This window comes from Lepisosteus oculatus, chromosome 9 (assembly GCF_040954835.1).
Source record: "Lepisosteus oculatus isolate fLepOcu1 chromosome 9, fLepOcu1.hap2, whole genome shotgun sequence".
Lineage (NCBI taxonomy): Eukaryota > Metazoa > Chordata > Actinopteri > Semionotiformes > Lepisosteidae > Lepisosteus > Lepisosteus oculatus.
In genome coordinates, this window is record NC_090704.1 from 9821792 (window position 1) to 9842086 (window position 20295).

At 34.9% G+C, this 20295-nt stretch overlaps 1 protein-coding gene across 3 annotated transcripts in view; it reads left to right on the forward strand.

Annotated features, from left to right (window-relative positions):
• alg14 (ALG14 UDP-N-acetylglucosaminyltransferase subunit) overlaps positions 1–15653 on the forward strand; it is a 19113-nt gene extending 3460 nt beyond the window's left edge. For all 3 annotated transcript variants that reach the window (XM_069194101.1, XM_006634973.3, XM_015355565.2), the window contains 3 exons: positions 573–724; positions 1648–1770; positions 14964–15653. In XM_069194101.1, the coding sequence (XP_069050202.1) occupies positions 573–724; positions 1648–1770; positions 14964–15194 (506 nt within the window). In that variant the 3' untranslated portion in view covers positions 15195–15653. The remainder of the gene's footprint in view (positions 1–572; positions 725–1647; positions 1771–14963) is intronic.
• Positions 15654–20295: the final 4642 nt, after the last annotated feature.

The following is a 20295-nucleotide window of genomic DNA, read 5'->3' on the forward strand; positions in this document are numbered from 1 at the left end:
CGATTGAATGAGTATATATTGAATAACAGCTGTGAAAGGAGGCACATTAAAAAGTTCTGCCATTCTTAACCTTGCTGAAAGCACATATTGAGTATATGTTCTTTCAATTTTATTTGATGAAGTACAGTACTGGGGAAATAACACCTAAAGAATTTTTGTTTTACTTCTCCAAAACAATGAAAATTTGTCAAAAGTTGTACATGAAAAACACCCTTGCATTTCCTTGATAGAACTTTAATGTAAGTAGTGGGACAGGACAATAAGAAACGTTTTGTGAATAAGGTGGCACTATGATAGCATATATTGTCCCAAGAAAGTGTCAAATGTATTGTTTGAAATGTCATTAGCTTCTGTTCATTATTAATCAATAATCAATTCATTATTAGTGAATTTCAAGCAACAGTATTTCATAGGAGTCATGTATGATACATTAGCTACATAAGCTTAACTCCTGATATATAAGTGCTCCATATTGAAGATTTAAGTTACAGCAAGATGTTAATAAGTGAAAAACAGCATGTTAATAGCATTCAGTTGGTTTTTAAAGACTAAATGGATTGCAACTGTTACAGGAGGACACACAACAGAAATGCTCAGGTTGTTGGAGAGTCTGTCCCAGGCTTACGTTCCAAGGCATTACATCATTGCTGATACGGACAAAATGAGTGAAGATAAAATCCGTTTCCTTGAAGCTTCCAGAAGAGAAAAGGATGGAGAACAAAAGGTATAGTAGGCAAAAAGAACTTCAGCCTATCACTACCTTTTCTGTTCTGCTGTACTGTTGTATAGTACCAAAAAAGATCATCATTTCACACATCAGACATTTAATCGGAAACAGGTGAGAATTCAGCACAGACAGGAAACAAAGACATTGCAGCAAGTCATGTCAAGTCTGGAAGTCTTAACACCACTAATTTGTTTTTAACTTTAAGCTGGGGGTTTTCACAACTTTCTGTGCTGTGCCACTGCACATGTTCGAACAGGACAGTAGTCTGTGTATCTTCATTTTTGCCTGAGGAATATTTCTAACAATACACATGTTAGCATAGTCTTTCAGTTGTATCTAGCAGGTGTTAATATTTATGTGGGTTTCCTCTAGGTGCAGTGGTTTCCTCCTACAGTCCAAAGACACACTTGTGTGTGCGTGTCTGCTCTGCTATAGTGGCATTCTGTCCAGGGTGTACCCTACCTTGTGCCAGTTGTTTGCCAGGATTAGCTCCGGCTCCCCTGCGACCCTGAATTGGAAGAAGTTTAGAAAATGGTCGGATGGATGCATGTTAACATTGTTTCCTCCAGCAGATGGAGCACATTCATTCTTTTTCGTGCAGCAGATAGGACATTTGTCAAACATCCTACTGTTTTTGTATGGTCTTGGTGCAAGTACCATACTTGACTTACAATAACAATAATTTAGTCAAACATTGCTCTGAACATTCCAAGAGCTTATGCATGCATAATATGATGTGACAATTTATGTCATTTATCCATAAACCTGTGTTTAGTATTGTTGCTATTTTTACATATGCCTTTACACTGTGTACACTTACAATGTTCGCTTATCAAACTATCTGACATTGTGTTACATTGCACTGCATGTACAGTTAAAGAAAATGGAAAGATGTTCTGTTTCTGTGTTCTTTATTCTAGTTTACCATCCATCGGATACCTAGAAGTCGTGAAGTGCAACAGTCCTGGAGCTCCTCTGTGCTCACTACTTTGCATTCCTTGGTCTACTCCATGCCTCTAGTGTTTAAATTGAGGCCAGATTTGGTATGGAAAAACTTACCCTTTTTCTTTCAGTCTTTAATAATGAATTTGTTCAATTTGCTCAGAAACCTGGATCAGTTTTGGAAACCAATATCAAGATGTAAACCTCAGTCAGTCTTTTATTTGCACACCCTTCCAGTTATATTTCCTCTACCTTACACAATCTTAGACTACTGTCACGGCCTTCCTAGGTATCAGAACCATTCATTTTCTCCCTCCCAGCCAAATTTACGGTGCCTGACAGGAGAGTTAGTGCCGACTGGAGGAGTGACTTCTATCACTCAAGTCTCTGCCACTCGTTTAGCACGTTGTAGGAGTCACTGTTGCCGATAAGCATCCACCCTACCCTGGAAGTGCTTGGTGAATTATGCACCTCTGCTTGGGGAGTTCTATTCATTCTTATCCTGTGACATGACCCAGGCTTCCTCTAGCGATGTCTGGGCCTTAGAGGTCACCATGCACTTAGAATGAATGTCTTTATGGGTTTAGTCACTCGGGAACCACATAAATATTTTTCTCTTTCAAAATCATGAGGTTAAAAGTTGAAATTAGTAACCATCTGCTTGATTTTGTAATGCTTGCCTTAGATTTTAACCTATTATACCCAGACCAAGTCCATACATGAGACAGGAAGTCACACAGCCACTCTTCACAAACAGAGCAACAAAGTGAGTGCCCTGCTTTGCTTCAGATTATTATATAATTGTTGAAAGTGTTATATAATAAGAAACTTTTTGAAACTTTGTTCACAGTTTTATTGGTGTCAATATCTTTAAAGGGCTAACTGGTGTGGTCAATTTAAGCTGTGGCTTAAATTGAGGAATTCTTCAAAGTGTCCTGAAGCCTCCCATTCATCAGATTTGAATATGTTCCTCAATCCAAAATGTATGAGCCTAAGACAATCAAATCTATTCATAAACAGAATCTTTTGAAATCTTGTTAATGTATCTTCTTCAGTCCTGTAGTTCAAGTAGCTGCGTCAGCATGCGTAGGCTGCAAAGGAACAAGTTAAAGATTTATTCCATGCTGAAAAGAGAAGAAAGGAAACAAAAAGTTTTGGTTATGGAGCCTTCTTCAATACTGTATCTTCTATAGACTATTTTCAATGAGTCGAAAAATGTTGTTAACACGGTATTTAAATGAGCATACATTTCATGCCAGGCCATGCTAGGGTTAGGGTTACAAGAACCATTCGATTTTGATGCCGTTTCTCTTTCTGGTTATACTTGTATGACAAAATTGAGAGCGTTTTACCCAGTGGAATGGATTTTCTTAATTTTAATATGATTTAATTTTGGAATACTAAGCAGCCAAGTCTATCCAGAAAAAAAGTGAAGATGGGAGAAAAGTATCACTCTTTAGGTCCCAAAATACAGCTGTGAGGTTAAAAAATGTCTGACTACTGTGGCATTGCTAACCTTAATCCTAGCTGGGGCTTAAATCGAGCAATTCTGGAATGTGTCTCTGTAATCTTCCATTCACCAGATTTGAAAATGTCCCTTAATCCAAAAATTGATCTTGAAATGATCAAATCTATTCATAAGCACTCTTGTGTATTCTTCAATCCTGTATCTTCTATAGACAAATTTTCAATTATGTTAACACTGGATTTATGTATGTTACATTTTATGTGTATGTATTTAAACTCTTAAGTATGCATTCAGTTTCTGACGTATACTATTTCCAGATTAACCTTTTTTCATTTTAAATGTTTCATTGTCTTCATCTTATATCTCACAAGAATCATATTTTTTAACATATTCAATAGTAATATGTATATTTTAGATTTTAGGTATGTCGATTAAAACTTTGAGATGAAAAATCAATATTCTGATTGTAGTCATCAAATTAGCATGGAAGATTGCTCATTACACTTTTAATAAAAATACTGTCTCTCAATTTATTTCATATGACCAGGAATAACTTTGTTTTACTGTAAGTTTCAAAATCGATTACATTTCCTTGTAGTAAACAGTGCAGTTATTATAGAATGGGATAATGTCTTAAACTAAAGTCAAATGTACTGGAAAATACTTTTTAAGGCAAGGACACTAGCCAGTGTTATTGTAATTGGTCCTTCATGGCTAAACAGGGACATAGTCAAACAGAAAGTTAAAAGTGCCTACTACTCATCTTGCTACTGTATGTTGCATGATTAATTTTTAAAAGCTACAAAATCAAGTGATATGCAGTTAATTCTGTAGGACTCTTATTCAATTGTTACCCTCTCTAGTGTAGACTGTAGATTTTCTACCTGTGTAAATACAAAAACAAAATCCAACAAGAGGCATGTGGAATTTGTATCATAGAATTAATTATGCACAGGCATGTAAATCGCTGCCTAAAAAAAGCTTTGGCAAATGACCATCTCTTCATACAAGGAGTATGCAGCTTTAATGATGCCAAAGAATTTTAGAACTCTATAAAATACCTTAAAAAGTCACACAGGAGACTCATTGTCTTCAAATTAAACATTGTGCAGTGTTTTGCTCACAGGCCCTATGAGAAAAAAGCTTTTATTAGACATTTTTGCTTGTTTCCACTGGCCTTTTTTAATTGTTTATACAGTACAAGTAATAGGTTTAAATACCTTGGAATGTAGAGAATGCTGAGTTTTGTAGAGTATTTTTGGATCAAAAGTATGAATAGCTTTGTTGTTCTTATCTTTATTAGATATATATAATCTCAAGAAATGAAACCAACTAAATTGCTAGGTTATGCTCCTAAAGTGTAACTTATTCTATGACTGTGGTCAAACTTATAAAATACTGCATCAGTACTGTGTCGATACTGGATCCTGTCCAGTTTTCTCCAAAAAATAGCTTGTATAAAGAATCTGTTTTAAAAATCACAAGATGTGAAATTTCCTCAGTTTTATGTCATGAATCAAAGAAAATATATTTTTTGGAGTATAATGCCTGATTTTTCCTTGCATTGCCACGCATATTAAAAGGATTGATTCAGGCTTCACAGTCTTAAAACAAAAATTGAGGAATTGTTTTTTCAAAAGTATTGATTGAGCTAATCCCAGTACTGCATCACGTTTTATCAGGATGCAAGATGTAAAGTCTTTTAAAAGTATTCCTACAGGAATTAGCACAGGAGCAGGATTTCTCTCTCAGGATTAATAGTACAGTATGTGCAGCAGAGAAAGGCCTTGTTCACAGGATATTGTAGGGCTTGACGGGATCGCTGGGAAGCTGTGAGGCACTGGTTTGAAGCTAGAGGGGAAATGGAATCGGATTTCTCTGTCCCTTAGGAGATACAACCAGGAGGTGGAACTTCGCTGAAAATGGTGCTTAACAACTATTCATAGAATCTAGAGCTGAGCAGCAATGTTAAACAAGGCAGGTAATGCATAGATATAAAATACTGTACCTGTGTGTAGTTTAAATCTATCTGCCTTGGGCTTTTTAATCCACATAAACTCCTCTTTTGCTTATTTAAATTGCAGTATAAATTAGGCCTACAAAATATTGCAAGTAATTAAGTTAATGTGGGTCCCTCTTTCTGGAGTGTTTTCAGAGTTTTTAACCCATTGAGCTCACCAAATTCTTTGTGTAATAATCTGAGTGAGATGTTTTGCCAAGTCTTTGCTGCATCCAGTTCATGCCTATTCTTGGAGGTTGTGGTTTCAATTTTTGCTTCAGCATGAAAATCTGCCCAATCAGATTCAAACACTTAGGTTGCAATTGCCTATTTAGTTAAAGTTTCAAGTTATTATCATCCTGTATGGTGAAGCACAGTCCAATATGTATGGAAGCATTTTCTTCTTACATATTTCTGATCTTACAAATTAGATTTAATGAGTTATATCATCACTACATCAAAGAGCAATGAGCTAGTTCCAGAGATTATCTTGCATGCTAAGGCCATGACATTATCTCAACCAGGCTTCATAGAGAAGGTGGTGTTCTCCAGTTCCTTTCTTACTCCACATTTGAACCTTTCTATTACTTTGCTAAGGGTTTATCATAGTTTCATCTGTGCATAAAGCTTTGTGCCAAAACTCACCCTTGTACTTCTGAGTACATTCTAATCTGGATTTTCTGTTCTTGCTGCTGATGAGACATTTCTATTTCATGGTGCAGTCTTTGCAATTCTGCTCTGTCAGGCTTCTGCAAATTGTGAATTTTAGTACCTTCACACCTACACTCTTAAGGCTTTTGACAGTTGTTTCAAGGTTTTCCTTGACAGCTCTGATACTGTTTCTTTTATCAGGAACAGATGGTTTTTTAATTGGCTGCCCCAATCCCAGCTGATAGGTTATTGTACCTGTTGTGTGTTTTCTTTCTTATTCAAAATCGTCAGCCTTTCTTTAAGTGACATTCTTTGAGTTTAGTACTCAGCATACTTTTGAGTACTGACTCCAATCATTGAAGTAACTGCAAGACAAGTTGTGCCATATTACACAAGATCAAACACCTGACCAAGAAGAGATATCTGTCAACCAAGTGTTTCAATATTTTTGCTCAGTCAGAATAAAGAGGTTCAACAGTATCCATTTGTTTAATTTATCAGAGGAAATAACAAAATTGACTTTATAAAATAAAATGACTGTACTTATAAATCATGTTTTTTTCTTCAGAAATGATTATTGAGTTCATGTTTAGACCTCACTGTCTCAGTACTTTTGGAGGGCACTGTAGATTGTGTTTTGAATTTAGTTCCTGAATTTAGTTAGTGAATAGAATGATGTCTCATTATTTGGGTGAACATTATGATCTGACTCTTTTTCAGAATCTTTAGAGTTTTTTAGAGATTAAGAGCTTATCAAAACTAGAAAAACTTCAAATTTCAATAATTAAATTGCAACGTTTCTACACATTAGAACAGTGCACAGTAGTTATACAGTACTAATTTGAAAAGCTAAATTAAGCTTAATGCATGATGGACTGATTTCCCCATTCTAATCTTTTACATGTCCCTACTATTTTTCGGAAGAGTAAAGATTTATAGAATACAGTAGGTATGCAAGATCATAGTGATTTTTCACCCAAATTTTGCATTTTGAAATGTAGGCATACAGCTGTTTGAAATCTGTGATGCATTCCGAAGTTAAATGAGTGGGAAGAAATTGCAGAGCAGGGAGAAGGGAGCTTGCATTCCGAGACATGTGTTTGCCATAAATGGGCATTTCAAGTTAGATCACACACTATATTTGTCCTCTCTTAAGGGTACAGGCCATGTCAGCAAAACGGACTCAGCCATAACTAGTTCCTTTTATGCACTTTATTACTATGCTACTTTAGCAAAGGGTTAAAAAGTGTTTTTCGGGAAAATGTGGGAGTATCCTGCCTTGCTCCCATTGCTTGTGGAGATGGATGTGGCTCCCCTGTGACCATATATTGGACAAAGTGGTTAGAAAATGGATGGCTTATGTTTCACTTTGTAGGTCACATCGGAAGTTAATAACAATCCCTTGTGTATATACCGTATATAAGACTTTTTTCTGATGGAACTCTAAGCACTTTACATACAGGAGGAGACCATTTTGTCTACCACTGAAAAACTACTCCCAACTGGGTGATGCATGGCAGCCATTATGCTCTACAGCATACCCACAGCCAAAATGTTTCTTTTCTTCTTTTTTCAGCATGGAATAAACCTTTACTTGTTCTTTTGCAGCCTAAGCATGCTGACGCAGCCACTTACTTGAACTGCCATCACATATGCACAATAGATCAGGTGGAGAAGTGAGAAATTGATTCAACAGTTGAATCGATGTGGAGGGACTATAGATTGGGCAGATTGTACATACCAAAGGTTGAAATTTCCCCTGCATGTTTGTGAGACACCAGGGCTAATACCTGAACTCTTTGAAATGCTTGATTGAATCTGAAGCAGCCAGGATATAAGTTTAATGTCCAATCTGAAGGACAACTCCTAATACAGCAGTGTCCCAAGTCACTATAGTGGGCATTGGTTTGTAAATTCTGGACCAGAGGGCTGGGTGCCTCCTACTGTTTCACTATTTATAGCCGCAACCTGGTTTTTCTTGGAGTTTTCCCAACCTGGAATCAAACATAGCCTTGCTTAACGTTTTAGATCCCACAAGATCAGTCTACATGGTGGCAGTGTTGCTAGGTTAGTAGGCCAGAACACCACTTGTTGAACTTTGTCATATTGTTTGTATTTAAAATCCTCAGCATATTTAAAAATATAAGACCTGTGTTTTTGACAGGAAGATATTCGATGTTGCTGCTGAAGTATTAGAAAGCGGTTTCAAACTTGTTTTTTCTGTGAGTATTTCATAGGTTAACAGATTAGCTCACTGCAAATCAAACAATTTGTTAAAAACTGGTAGTCCAAGAAACATTGGTCTGATCTAATAATAATTATAATAATTGCTTACACTTATATACTTATATAGTGTTATTCTGGACAGTCCAATCAAAGCACTTTACAAGTAACGGGGACTCCCCTCTACCACCGCCAATGTGCAGCCCCATCTGGATAATGTGACGGCAGCCATAGTGCGCCAGAACGCTCACCACACACCAGCTATCAGTGGGGTTGAGAGCAGAGTAATGAAGCCAATTCATAGATGGGGATTTTTAGGAGAACATGATTGGTAAAGGCCAATGGGAAATTTGGCCAGGACACCGGGGTAACACCCCTACTCTTTTTGAGAAATGCCACTGGATTTTTAATGACCACAGAGAGTCAGGACCTCGTTTTATGTCTCATCTGAAGGTCGTGTTCTGCGTGAAATTGAATTGATTTTGCAGGATTCTTACCACCAGCAATAGTATCTATTGTTTTCTATAACTATGTAGTGAAATCAGTTGTAAGACGTTAATATTAAAAATATTAAATGTTATTTTACTGTAACTAAATAACTGTATATTCTTATTTAGTCACTGTTTTGTCAGGTTATATAAGAAAAGGCCCGACATACTGTATGCACATGCAATACTACTTTTGTGCAATCAGTAGCTAGGTATTTTAATAAAATGTCTGCTTCTGTCCCTTTGGCAGATGGTTTCTTATTGAATTCCAAGACTGGGGGTGCAGACACTGAGTTAAGTTAGAAAATTTGGCTTTGTTCTGTCATTTGGAAAGCCAGAAATGGTTGAATTTTCCATGTCTGGAAAAAATTGTGGATACAGTCATATGATGCAGAGAAACAAATTACAATGGCTATAGAATGACATTCTGTAATGGATTTACCAGGTCTTGGCTTTGTCTTATGGTTTCTAGCTACTAGCAAATTCTATTTCATTTCTCTCTTTTCCAGTAAAGCCTTTTACTTTACTTTACTTTAAATTTTTGGTAGCAGACTTTATGTTTTGTCTTTAATTTATCAGCATGTGACTACAGGAAAACATACAGGAATTCATTCATTAGTTTTTGTAAATGTGGCATTGCCTGACCTGTAACAGCTGGTCATTTTTATATTCAGGGTTTTCTTTGTGCAAAAACCTTAAAATGTAAAAGCCTTCATTTTGTCAGACTCCTATTTGAAGCGACAATATACTATATACCCTATTTATGAAATACATAGTATTTGACACCTTATATGGTGTGTTTCTAGTGAATTCAATGATTTGTATTAGAATAGCTACAAAACATACAGTACAAAAATACCTCTAAAATGTTCAAGTTGCTTCACACCAACCTCTAAGTTGTAATAATACAAATCATCGACCCAAATGGTTCTCCGAATAACATTTGTAAAATGGTAATTAGACATCTGTATAAACAACAAAGCCATGAGACATTTTTAAAATAACAGAACTTCACATTACTCTAGTTGTTAATAAAAAAGACATTACATTCACAGACATATACGTAAGACAGCTGCACAAATCAAATGTATATCACAAAGGCATCCTAATATTTGATTTTGTCTGATGAACAGAAGACATTATTTCACATTATTTATCAACGTATAAATACTCATATACAAATATAACCAGAATTTATGGCATGTTGCTTTTACTAATGTTTCCAGTGAAACAGCAATGAAATGCTAATTTTATATTTAATGTATTAATGCTAATATTAATATTTCATTGATAAAATGGGATACATTCGTAACTTGCCTCTATTATAGCAAGTATTGCAGACAGAATATTAAAGAATACATTCTAATCATGATCTTTAATACATTTTTTGAACTCACAGGTTCATTTTAAAAGCAAGAATTTCTTAATGGAATTAAATTCCATTTTATTTGTTTTGTGCAGTTGCATTAAATCTATGTGTATGGTGACCAAACCATACACATACACTAGTGTAAACCAAAGCTTTTTTCTCTTTAACCTCTCTCTCATTCAAATAAAAGAAAACACACAAACTTCCACAACATGACAATTTTCTCTTTTTTTTGCGAACTAAACAGTTCTATACACATATTATACCTGTGTGGCTCTGTTACTGATTTTGTTTTTAATTTTCATTTTTTTAAGTTTTCTTCATCCTAAAGTTATACAGATTCATTTTTTTTTCTGTTTTGTTCTCTTGTATACTTGCTTTCTAATGGCTAATTGTAAGTGATAATTGGTTATGTGGATCATCTGCTGAAATGGGTATCAGTTGTTTTTTGTAAAAGCCTCATTATTAAATGAATTGTCTTTCTTGTGTAAAATGAACTGCTTAAAATGTAAAATGAATTTAGCTAATCTACACACCATGTAACATTTTTAATAATCTAAAGATTTTCTGGTATCCTGATGAAATGCAGTGAATGTGTGGAGGCCAGACTGTGCTCTGGATCATGTGGAGAAATTATAACTTTTTGTCAGCTCCAACATCTGCATTTAGTAAAATGGATTAGTAGTGTACTAGTAATGAGAATATGCTATTAAGAACAAGTGGAAAACAACACCAAAACATACAGCAGATGAAAACAGGATTTGGCCATTTTTTACACTAGATTAAGTTTTATTGAAGCTTTTTAATTGTATAAATTTTGACTTTTGACAACTATCATTTCTCTTGTTCATCAACCTTAATCGAGGGGGGCTAAACTGTGCTTAATCCTTTATGTAAGATGTTTAAAGAAACCAAATATGGTGAATACCATAAGAATTCAAAAAGGTTTTCAACTCTCTTTTCATAATTATTTCACCCTAGCATTGAATTATGTTGTGTCCCTCAACACAAATAGCATAATGCAAGATTTCATATAATCAGACTACGCTTGTTAATCCAAAATGAATCTCTGCCAAGCACAAGCCTGCTAACATTTCTTTGAGCTGGAAGTCTAAATAGGTTTGGGTTTTAGAAATTTCACAGTGAATTTGTTCCATATGAAGGTACTGAAAGTGACAGCCTTGAGTTCTGCTCGTTACATTTGTATTATGCACGCCAAGATAAGACAATAAAAAATAAAAGTTTTACCATTTTACAAAATCATGTGGACAAAATTAAAAAAACTTCACCGTTGCATAGTTTATGAGTTTCGAATTTAAAAAAATAATATTGAGGAGGAATTCCTTTCAAATCTGATTACATTAGGATTGAGTAAAGCGATCATTGGAACTGTAGTTAATACACCCAGCCCACTGAAGCAGAAGTGAAGGGGGACAGTGGAGGGAAGGTTCAGTCTTTTGTCTTCGTCACAAGGTGATCTCCTGTCCAGGATTAATGAGTGTGTGAAGCAGACAAACAGCATGAGGAGGAGAAAACTGGCAGGGAAGCTATGCAAGGAATGTTCCTGCCTGGTTTAAGAGTACAGCCTCCAGAAAAGGAAGGTTCAGGATTTTAAAAGGTTTTCTCACAGGCGGGATATTATAGTCCCAATAAAATAGACACTTAAGGCTCAATTTTAGAAGCTCACCAAATTTACAGCTCATTCTAACAGAAAAATGTTTGTAGAAATGATGAAATATTCAAAAATAATAATGACTGTCACATGTGTACTGTATGCAGTTTACTGTATGGTTGTATGAATGGATCTTTCAGCCTTTTGAAACTGTTTTTTTTACAATATACGTAATGCAGAAACTGTAGCACAGAGGAAAACGTTCTGTATTTCTCCAAGAACCTACCTAATCAGTAAGATATTTGTAGTGTAATGGAAAAGTTTGTTAAATAAAACACAGGAAATTATAGTATCATTTTAGTGGATACACTTATACATAATTTAAGTGGGGATGGATGTTTTTCAAATACAGACAGATTTCTTCTCAGCAAGATTTTTCTTTTTACAAAAACTTCATTATTCATTGAGCTGTGCTTTTCTTTGTTTTAGAGCCACTTACTTTCTATTGACTAATAAATGTAACATTTATTTAATTTCAGTTCTGTTTGACTGGATTAAAACTCCATAAAAAACTTGAAAGGCAAGATAGGCAACCACAGTGATGAATTTATATGCAGTGTTCACATTCTGTTCTTTCCAATTTGCACTGTCTTGTTGTTAGATAATGACAGGTTTTAACATTTTGTATAGTGCTGCTGAGAAATGTTATAGCTCAGCTTTCAAACTTCACAGCTTGGAGACAAAATCTAATATAGTGATGAGTAATTGAAAAAAAGGGAGCTCAGCTGTTTGTTTAGAATGATATATCGACCACAGTGAACCTTTACAGATGAGTGTGAAATAGTTTATGAGTGATGCCCAGCTCCTGTTCCTCTGGTATAATATTTTTGTTCAGCCTATGCAACTAGCCAGTCTCTAATGGTGACGTAGGTCATACCTCATAGGAACAATATTTTATGTACCAACAATTATGCTTGTGTTAGAAACACTGTGGAGTGGGTGGGAAAACTCTGTTTCTTGAAGTTCCTGGTTTAAAACCAGTGCCGTGATTTACTGTACAACTAACTACTGGTGTACTAAGTAGTTGTGAGGATAGTAGATGCTTGGCAAGTAAGCTTGTTAGGATATTTTATTAGTGTGACGCTAAGGATCACTCTTGAAAAACAAGAGCTCAGACTCTTTCCAGATTAGGCTTTACCAGAAAGATTTCTGTGTTATGTGATACCGAATACATTTGCATGGACATAATTCTGTTGCTACTAGATGAGATTTACAGGGAAAGGAAAAGCACATATTTGATTACAGTGGTTGAACTCCACTGTCTATGGTCTAAGGTTTGTTATTAATGAAACAATGAATTTACTGAGCAGCTTCCTGTGTTATAAATAATTTGTTCTTAATAGTGTTTTGTTTTTATAACTTAACTAAACTAATACTTTAGTTTTTTTATTTTAATATCAAAAGCATTAAATATTTATCTAAATTTTGCATTTCACTTCAATGTTCAAATATGTTCCTTTCAATTCACTTGTCTTGAACAAGACCTTTTATTTCAAGGAAACAAAAAGATTAAATGAATGGGCATTGTTGTTTTGCAAAAGGTTGTATTTTGCAAAAGGTGTTGATCAATAACAAACTGTTATTTTGTTATTAAAGTAGTTTTTGATTGCCATCTACCATCTAGATAGTTTTTCATGAGCTAAACAGTACAGTATGATGTATTTCAGCAAAAACACAATCTGTAAATGAAAGTATGTAATTCGGGTGGCAGATCTTTATGGTTAATACAGTGTATTTCTGTTACAGATAACCTGTCTGAAGATGAAAAGCCAGACAAAGAGCTGCTAACTCAGTTAAAACAGTTTTGTTATTGCTTATTGGATGTTAGCTTAGTTCTATAATATGATTAGCTCAAATGGAAGGAGGATTTTGATTACTGACAGGGAATTTCTAAATACGAGCTAAAGTATCAGGCAGATAAAGCAAACAATGAAAGACCAAAAAGTCTTTACTCTTGGATGAAACCAAGATTTTATTTCCCAACACAGTTTGAGTTTATTTCATGGCATGAATTTTTTTCATGGCAGGGAAAAATTTAATGAATATATAAGATGTGTAAAAACAGAAGTGCAGTTTGTACCCTGAGAGAATGAGCAGATTACTTTTTTTAAATCAATGTACAACAAAGATTCTTCTGAATTTTTTGTTCCTGCATGTGTTTAGGAAAGAATGTATGAGCCATTTGTTGTCTAAAAGCTTCTTCATTTCTGAGATGCAGTCAGTAAGTTTCAGGTTTCTCTGAAAGGTAGACACGACACGATGTTCCATTTGTGTTTCAATGGACAAGTTCTCTGAAATCTTTCCACCAACTTTCCCCAGATTGCCACCAATAAATGCTTACTTTTAAAAAATGTCCCGTTGTGACTTTTTTCCTAAAACAGGTTTTTCATGCCAAAATAAATTTTAGAAATTAAGATATTAATCTTTGGTAGTACATAAATGTAGAGCAACTTTAAAAGTGAAGAAATCTGATGCATTCAGAGTTGAAATGGTAAAAAACAAATTTGCTTTTTCCTGTTCTTAAATATACTGTAATAGAGGTTCCGTTCTTTTCAAGAGCCTTCTGAAATTCTTTTAAAAGTGGCACATTTTTACAAAAGAACTTTTCAGTAGCGTGGCATTTTGTGATGTATAGCAAGTAGACTGGATAGTCTTACAGTTTGATGTACTTCTCATTTCTCACTGAAACGTTGCCTTCACACGTGGTGCAGTGATTAATAGAACAGACATTCTGGACCATTGCCACGGTCTGCCTGTTTTCCTGTGTATTATGGCTAAGTCAACCTGAACACTATATGACGTGCTTCTATTTGAGATCTGATACAGAAAAAAAAACAGCTGTAGCAAATTCTGTTCACCTTTATTTTAGATTTTATTGTTATTAGTATGTAAAAGGTTGATTACCTTGGCAATTTTCACAGACATTTAAAGGTTTAATTCAGAAACTGAAACAGCACTTTAGACAACTTTATGTAGAATGTCTGATTAGTCTTGTTGAAAGATTCTATTTTCTGCTTTTTTCTAGTCTTCTTCAAAGATACAAAGATATTTAATAAGTCACAAGTCCAACGTAAGAAATAGGAAGAAATTAGTACCTCACCCAACTCTAGTTGTTCATCACTTGCTGTCCCAAAATGTTTACTATATTTGTGGAATTTTTGTTTTTTTTAAAAATATACATTATTATTATTGTATTTTAATGGAAGCTCCCAAAACCCATTCTTTGGTTTATCCATCTTTTTTTCCTCAGAGATACTTCTCAAATAACACAGAGTTGGAACAGGTGTTCTGTGTTCTGCCTGCGAGTGTTACTGGGAAGGGATTAAGTATCTTTTAAGTCACATCCTTAGATCAGAAAGATATAGGTGTATGTCTCTTTATTGGCAGTTTCACATGACTGTACTGATTTTGTGTTTTATTTCAGGTGTTGTGCAATGGACCAGGAACATGTGTCCCACTTTGTGTGTCAGCCCTCCTTCTAGGAGTCTTGGGAGTGAAGAAAGTGCTTATTGTCTATGTGGAGAGCATCTGTCGGGTGGAAACACTGTCGCTCTCTGGGAAGATATTATATCATTTGTCAGACTACTTTCTTGTTCAGTGGTTGTCACTGCAAGAAAAATATCCTAAGTCTGTTTATATTGGCAGAACTGTTTAAAGAACATAAAAACCTTTAAAAAGACAAACAAGTGCAGCTGGTACTGATAACAGACATGATCTGGGTTCATAATGCTATTCATGTACTCATTTTGGCTGAAGAATATCTGTGTTTTTCCCAGGAATGTCTGCATATTAAAACCAGTTCATGCAATAGTTTAATGGATGTGAACACTATGTTAGACATTTTTTATACAGTATTCTGTATTTTGGAGTGTTAATGACTATAAAAAGTTATTTCATTGTTATCAGGGTATAGTTTTTTTAATCTCAAAAGTATTCTTATGGGTCTCATGTCAAGGAAAGACCAGTGCTAACCATAAGTGCTAACGATTGTACGAAAGAAGGCGAAAAAAGACCTCCAGATTGAAAAACCATGGGTTCAAATCCTGAGCTAGAAGCTCAGGTACATGAAGAGTTTGCTTTACTCAAATTGCTGTATAAAAGAGTGTTCAGATCATCACTGTTTATAATAATTTGCTCTCAATTGTCTTACCTGGTAGCATGAATAAAATACTTTAATGATCATTTTTGCTCAAAGACATCTTGGTCTTCAGCAGCTTTGTAGGATGAAAGGGATGACTTTCCATTCAGTTCAAATGTTTTCTCACTATAGTATCAGCTGTTTTGTGGAACAAATAATAAACAAATGGTAACAGAAAAGCATTAATCTGAGAGGCATGGGTCAAATTTTGAACAGCACACAATTTGACTACATTTTGAGTACACAGTCAGGTAGGTTAGGATTGTGTACTGTGTTTTACGTGTGACGTGCAAAGGCAGGATTCAAGTAGACTGACTTACAGCTATCTTTTCACAACAGTCATGGACTTTGATTTGTTTATAATTTCTTCAGGATGTACATTTAACTTGTGATGCATTTCCATCATTGATATGTTTCCTGTCCCTGGACCGCCAAGTCCCTTGTTATAACTGCTTAGTGAAGGGGAAACACATGAAATGAGCAGGACTGTTTTGATAAATAGAGCTTTCAATAAAACACAATAAACTGGAATGGGGGATTATTTTTAGTGCTTTCCTTTCAGTTCCAGTATGAACACATTATTTCTGCACTGGTTTAATATTATGTAACCTGAGAGAGGTCCTGAATGACACATATCTTCTGCACTGTATTTGTTGTGTTTTTTATATGAACTGAATAGAAACCCATCAGTGATGCATTTTAAAAAGTCTTGTTTCCATAATAACATCTTACTGGATTTTTGTGTAGCATGCATAAATAGTATGACTCAAAAAAAGGTTTGACTCGGTAATCTTAAATTAATGCAGGTAATGGCTTATTTGTACTATATTGCCATTTGTTCTGTGATGTCCATAAATGGTATTTTATAGTGATTTAAACAACATAGTTATAAATCAGTAAACGGTGATATGTTTATTTCCTTCTTCAGCTCTTAAGACATTGTTTTCTACTTTTTATCGTTTAAGAGTTTACAAAATCAAGCATGCCTCAGTTAAAAACTCTGAGACATCTAAATTAAATAGTACCAACAGAGAATTAAGCAGAAATTCTGGTGTTATAGGAGTAAAGGAAACATTGATTATTCGGTACAGAACGTTCAGAAAAGAAAGGAGGTTAGAAGAAGAGATTATGGGGTAGCAGTTTATACAAATGTCATAGAAGCTAAACAGACCGCTTGAGTGCTTCTGAGACCTTATGGATCGAAATAAAAAATATAAGTGTGGGAGGAAGTCTGCTTTTCCTGTTATGCTGTGTCCTACTGCCTGGCAGAGCTGTGAAATAACACTGGCCATTCTAATAAAAGCACAAGTTCTATTTAAAAACAAAGCTTTTTCTGACCCTGACCTTATACAATCACTTTCAAGTGCTTCAATATTTGTGAAGTCCATTAAGCATTTTGTAGTTTATATAATCGAAATATTATACCACATTAACAGCATACACATCATGACTAGACTAAAAAGGGCATAACCAAGTATTCAAAATCCTCAGGAGTATTGAAAAAGTCAACCTATTGGATATAGTATGAATGTTCCGGACAAGATGTTATTAGGAGAGAACCACAGGGATCTGTTTTAGGAAACCTGCCTGTCCTAATTAATGATTTCTTTGGTATGGTTAGTAAAGTAGTGAAATTTGGAGATAAAGTCGAAGGATAAGCAAAATCTGTGGGAGATACAAAAGAAACTTAAAAGGGTGTAGACAGAGTTCAACATGATACAAACACATAGCTGATGACATTTAATATAGACAAGATGAAAGTGTTGCAGGCAGACGGGAAAAACAAATTATGATTATAATTTTAAGAACCTACTGAGAAAGACTTGGGTGTTTATGTGGACACATCAATTTCATTTTGAAAAGGATATATAGTTAAAAGTGTAGAATTTATCAAGGATCCACAGCCTCTGAGTAATGTACTGTATGAGTGTTAGTGTTGGCAGCTTGTTGAAGTCAATAAGTCAACTTGAGTCGAATGCCAAGTTGCAAAGTTGCAGACTTCAGTGTGGCAATATTCCAAGGCAAAGGTAAAGTAATATTGTTGGGGCTTTTGTAATATTTATGGTATGCATGATTCTGAATATCCAATTAGAAGTTTCAGGTGTGCCAATCTTCAAATTCCAATTTGGGACCATTTTTTTCACAGTACGTTACAAAAAAATGATCGACAATGATGGACATCTTTTAAAGATTTACAAGATTTATCAGATGCCCACCGATCCTTCTTGCAGCTGGGACTACACAAAAAACTGAGTTCATCAAATATGAGACAAATGAACAAATCTGAGACCAGGATTGTAAGAGTAATGGGAAAGAGTGGAACAGAATGATATAGCAAAAACTAGAAAATTCTTCACAATCAGGGTAACATTCTAACAGCTTCCCAAGAAAATAGCAACAGCTATAACTTGAAGATTTCCACGCTCAAGAAACTGCTGGCATTAATCTCCCTTGAGAGGGCATCACACTTTTTCATTCTAAATGTGTACATTTTTTTGCATGGGTGAAGAACTGCAAGTTTTTTAAAAAAAAAATCTGTCCTTTATTGAATTTCTCATTTGTTCTTTCATGGGAGACTGTAATTTTCCACACACAGTCTGGGAAGAACTGCATGGGACGTTAACAACTGAAACAGAAATGGTAGACATGACTGAGACCTGCTTTCTTACTCACATTGTCAGGGAAGGCCTGCATAGCCTTTTCAAACAATCAAAAAAGAACATGACAAGCAGAGACAGATAATCCTAGCAATAAATGAATGTCCTATTCTGACAGGAAAACACAATTGAGTCATTTCACATGTTTACTAGAAATCAAACAGATCAGATGGGCCAATTCACTTCCTGTTGATGATATTTTCTTATATTTGTATTACTATATAAGTGGACCATATTCAAGTATTCAAGATTCTCAAAGGCATTGACAAAGTCAACCATTTGGACCCAAGGGGACAGGGGAAGTCCTTGTAAAACTCGACAAGAAAGTGATTTCATGAGGGATTTGTGTGAGTTTGTAACCATCTGCCTTGTCGTGTGCTTAAAGCTGATACCCTGATTTTTCCTCAAGAAACAACTGCATGAAATCCTTGGATCTTTAAGGCAATAGAAAGTTGCCTAGAATGATAGTAATGAGATGGGCTACAAGACCCCCTCTTGTTTGTAATCTTGCTTACATTGCCAATTGCCAATTTTTAATGGATGCAACTAATTTATCTTATCTTCTATAAATGTGAGCATTCAATTTACTTAACATCATTCTATAGAGGCTAGAAAAGAGTTAATCAGATTTATAAACCAATTTCACTTTAAATCTGGTTTAAAAGAAGGGTATTAAATGATAACTTACAGTACATAAATAGTTGCTATATTCCATTTAATTTATTTCAGATAATTTTTGGAGTATTCTCAAAAAAAGAAAAAGGCAGAAATTATATTTACAAGAACTGAGAAAAATTACATTTGATGTAGAGCCTTAGTGTTTTTTATACTCATGGTTTAACCTAATGAACACCTGGTTTAATGAAATAAATGCATCTGATAATGTGTTGTAGAATAATGTTTTTAATACTATCTGTTGTAGATTTGTTTGAAGTTGGATTTTCCATATACATTAGATGTAAAAATCCCTATCTTTTAAAATCAGAATGTGTTTAAAAACACGAAGCAAAATATACATAAATGGAATGCAAACGGTAGTACTGTCCTTATACTAACATTTACTACTAATACACCTGAGAGGGCAGTCCTGGTCCTAGAATGATACAGTTGATACAGCCTTCATGTACATTCCAAAATCTCCAACTGCTTAAAAAATGAAAATGATTTGAAAAAAATAATTGAGGGATTTGATTAGCTCAATAATGGAAATTAACACAGAATGCAATTCTGTATGACTAGAGATGTATCAGAAATGTCTTTTTAATTTATATAATTCAATCCATTTGCTTTTAGCAGCTTGTGACTTGTTTCGTTCTACATTTGCATTCAGATATAACTAATGTTGTATTTGTAGAACTGCCTTCAAGGGGAGGATTCCAAGGCATGCATTTTCATTTTTGTTTAAAAGCTTTTGAACTCACGTGCCGTACCCACTTAGTAGACTGGTTTTTACATTGTCTCTTTGTTCTTCAGCAGACCTGTCCTCATTTGTGAGTCACTGGAATGCCTGATGGTAAGATTTCCTCATGGTCTGTGAATCATACTGTTGAGTAAATATATTTCCTTCTATACAGGTGTGCACTTTAAGAAAACACTTTTTTTTTCCAGTAGAAAAAAATAGAAAGCTTGATCATATCTTAGTTCCATTAAGTATTTATTTTTAATATATTGGGTTTTTTCAGAACAAAATTTCTTACAATTACTCAAACTATTTAGGAACAACACTTACAGAAAGACTGAACTAAAAGTTAATTTCCCAAAGGAAAAACAGGTGTACATTAAAATGTATGATACTGTCACGCATACAGCCGACATTACAGGTTGTTCGAGCTGGCTTGCCAGCGCGGTGATGTCATCGCCTTTCCCTGTGAATAGCAGGGACCTCAGTCGCCAGGCTGATGAGAGATCTCCCTTTAGCTCAGCTGACTGAGTGCCTGTTAAGTGACGCCCGAGGCCTGGGT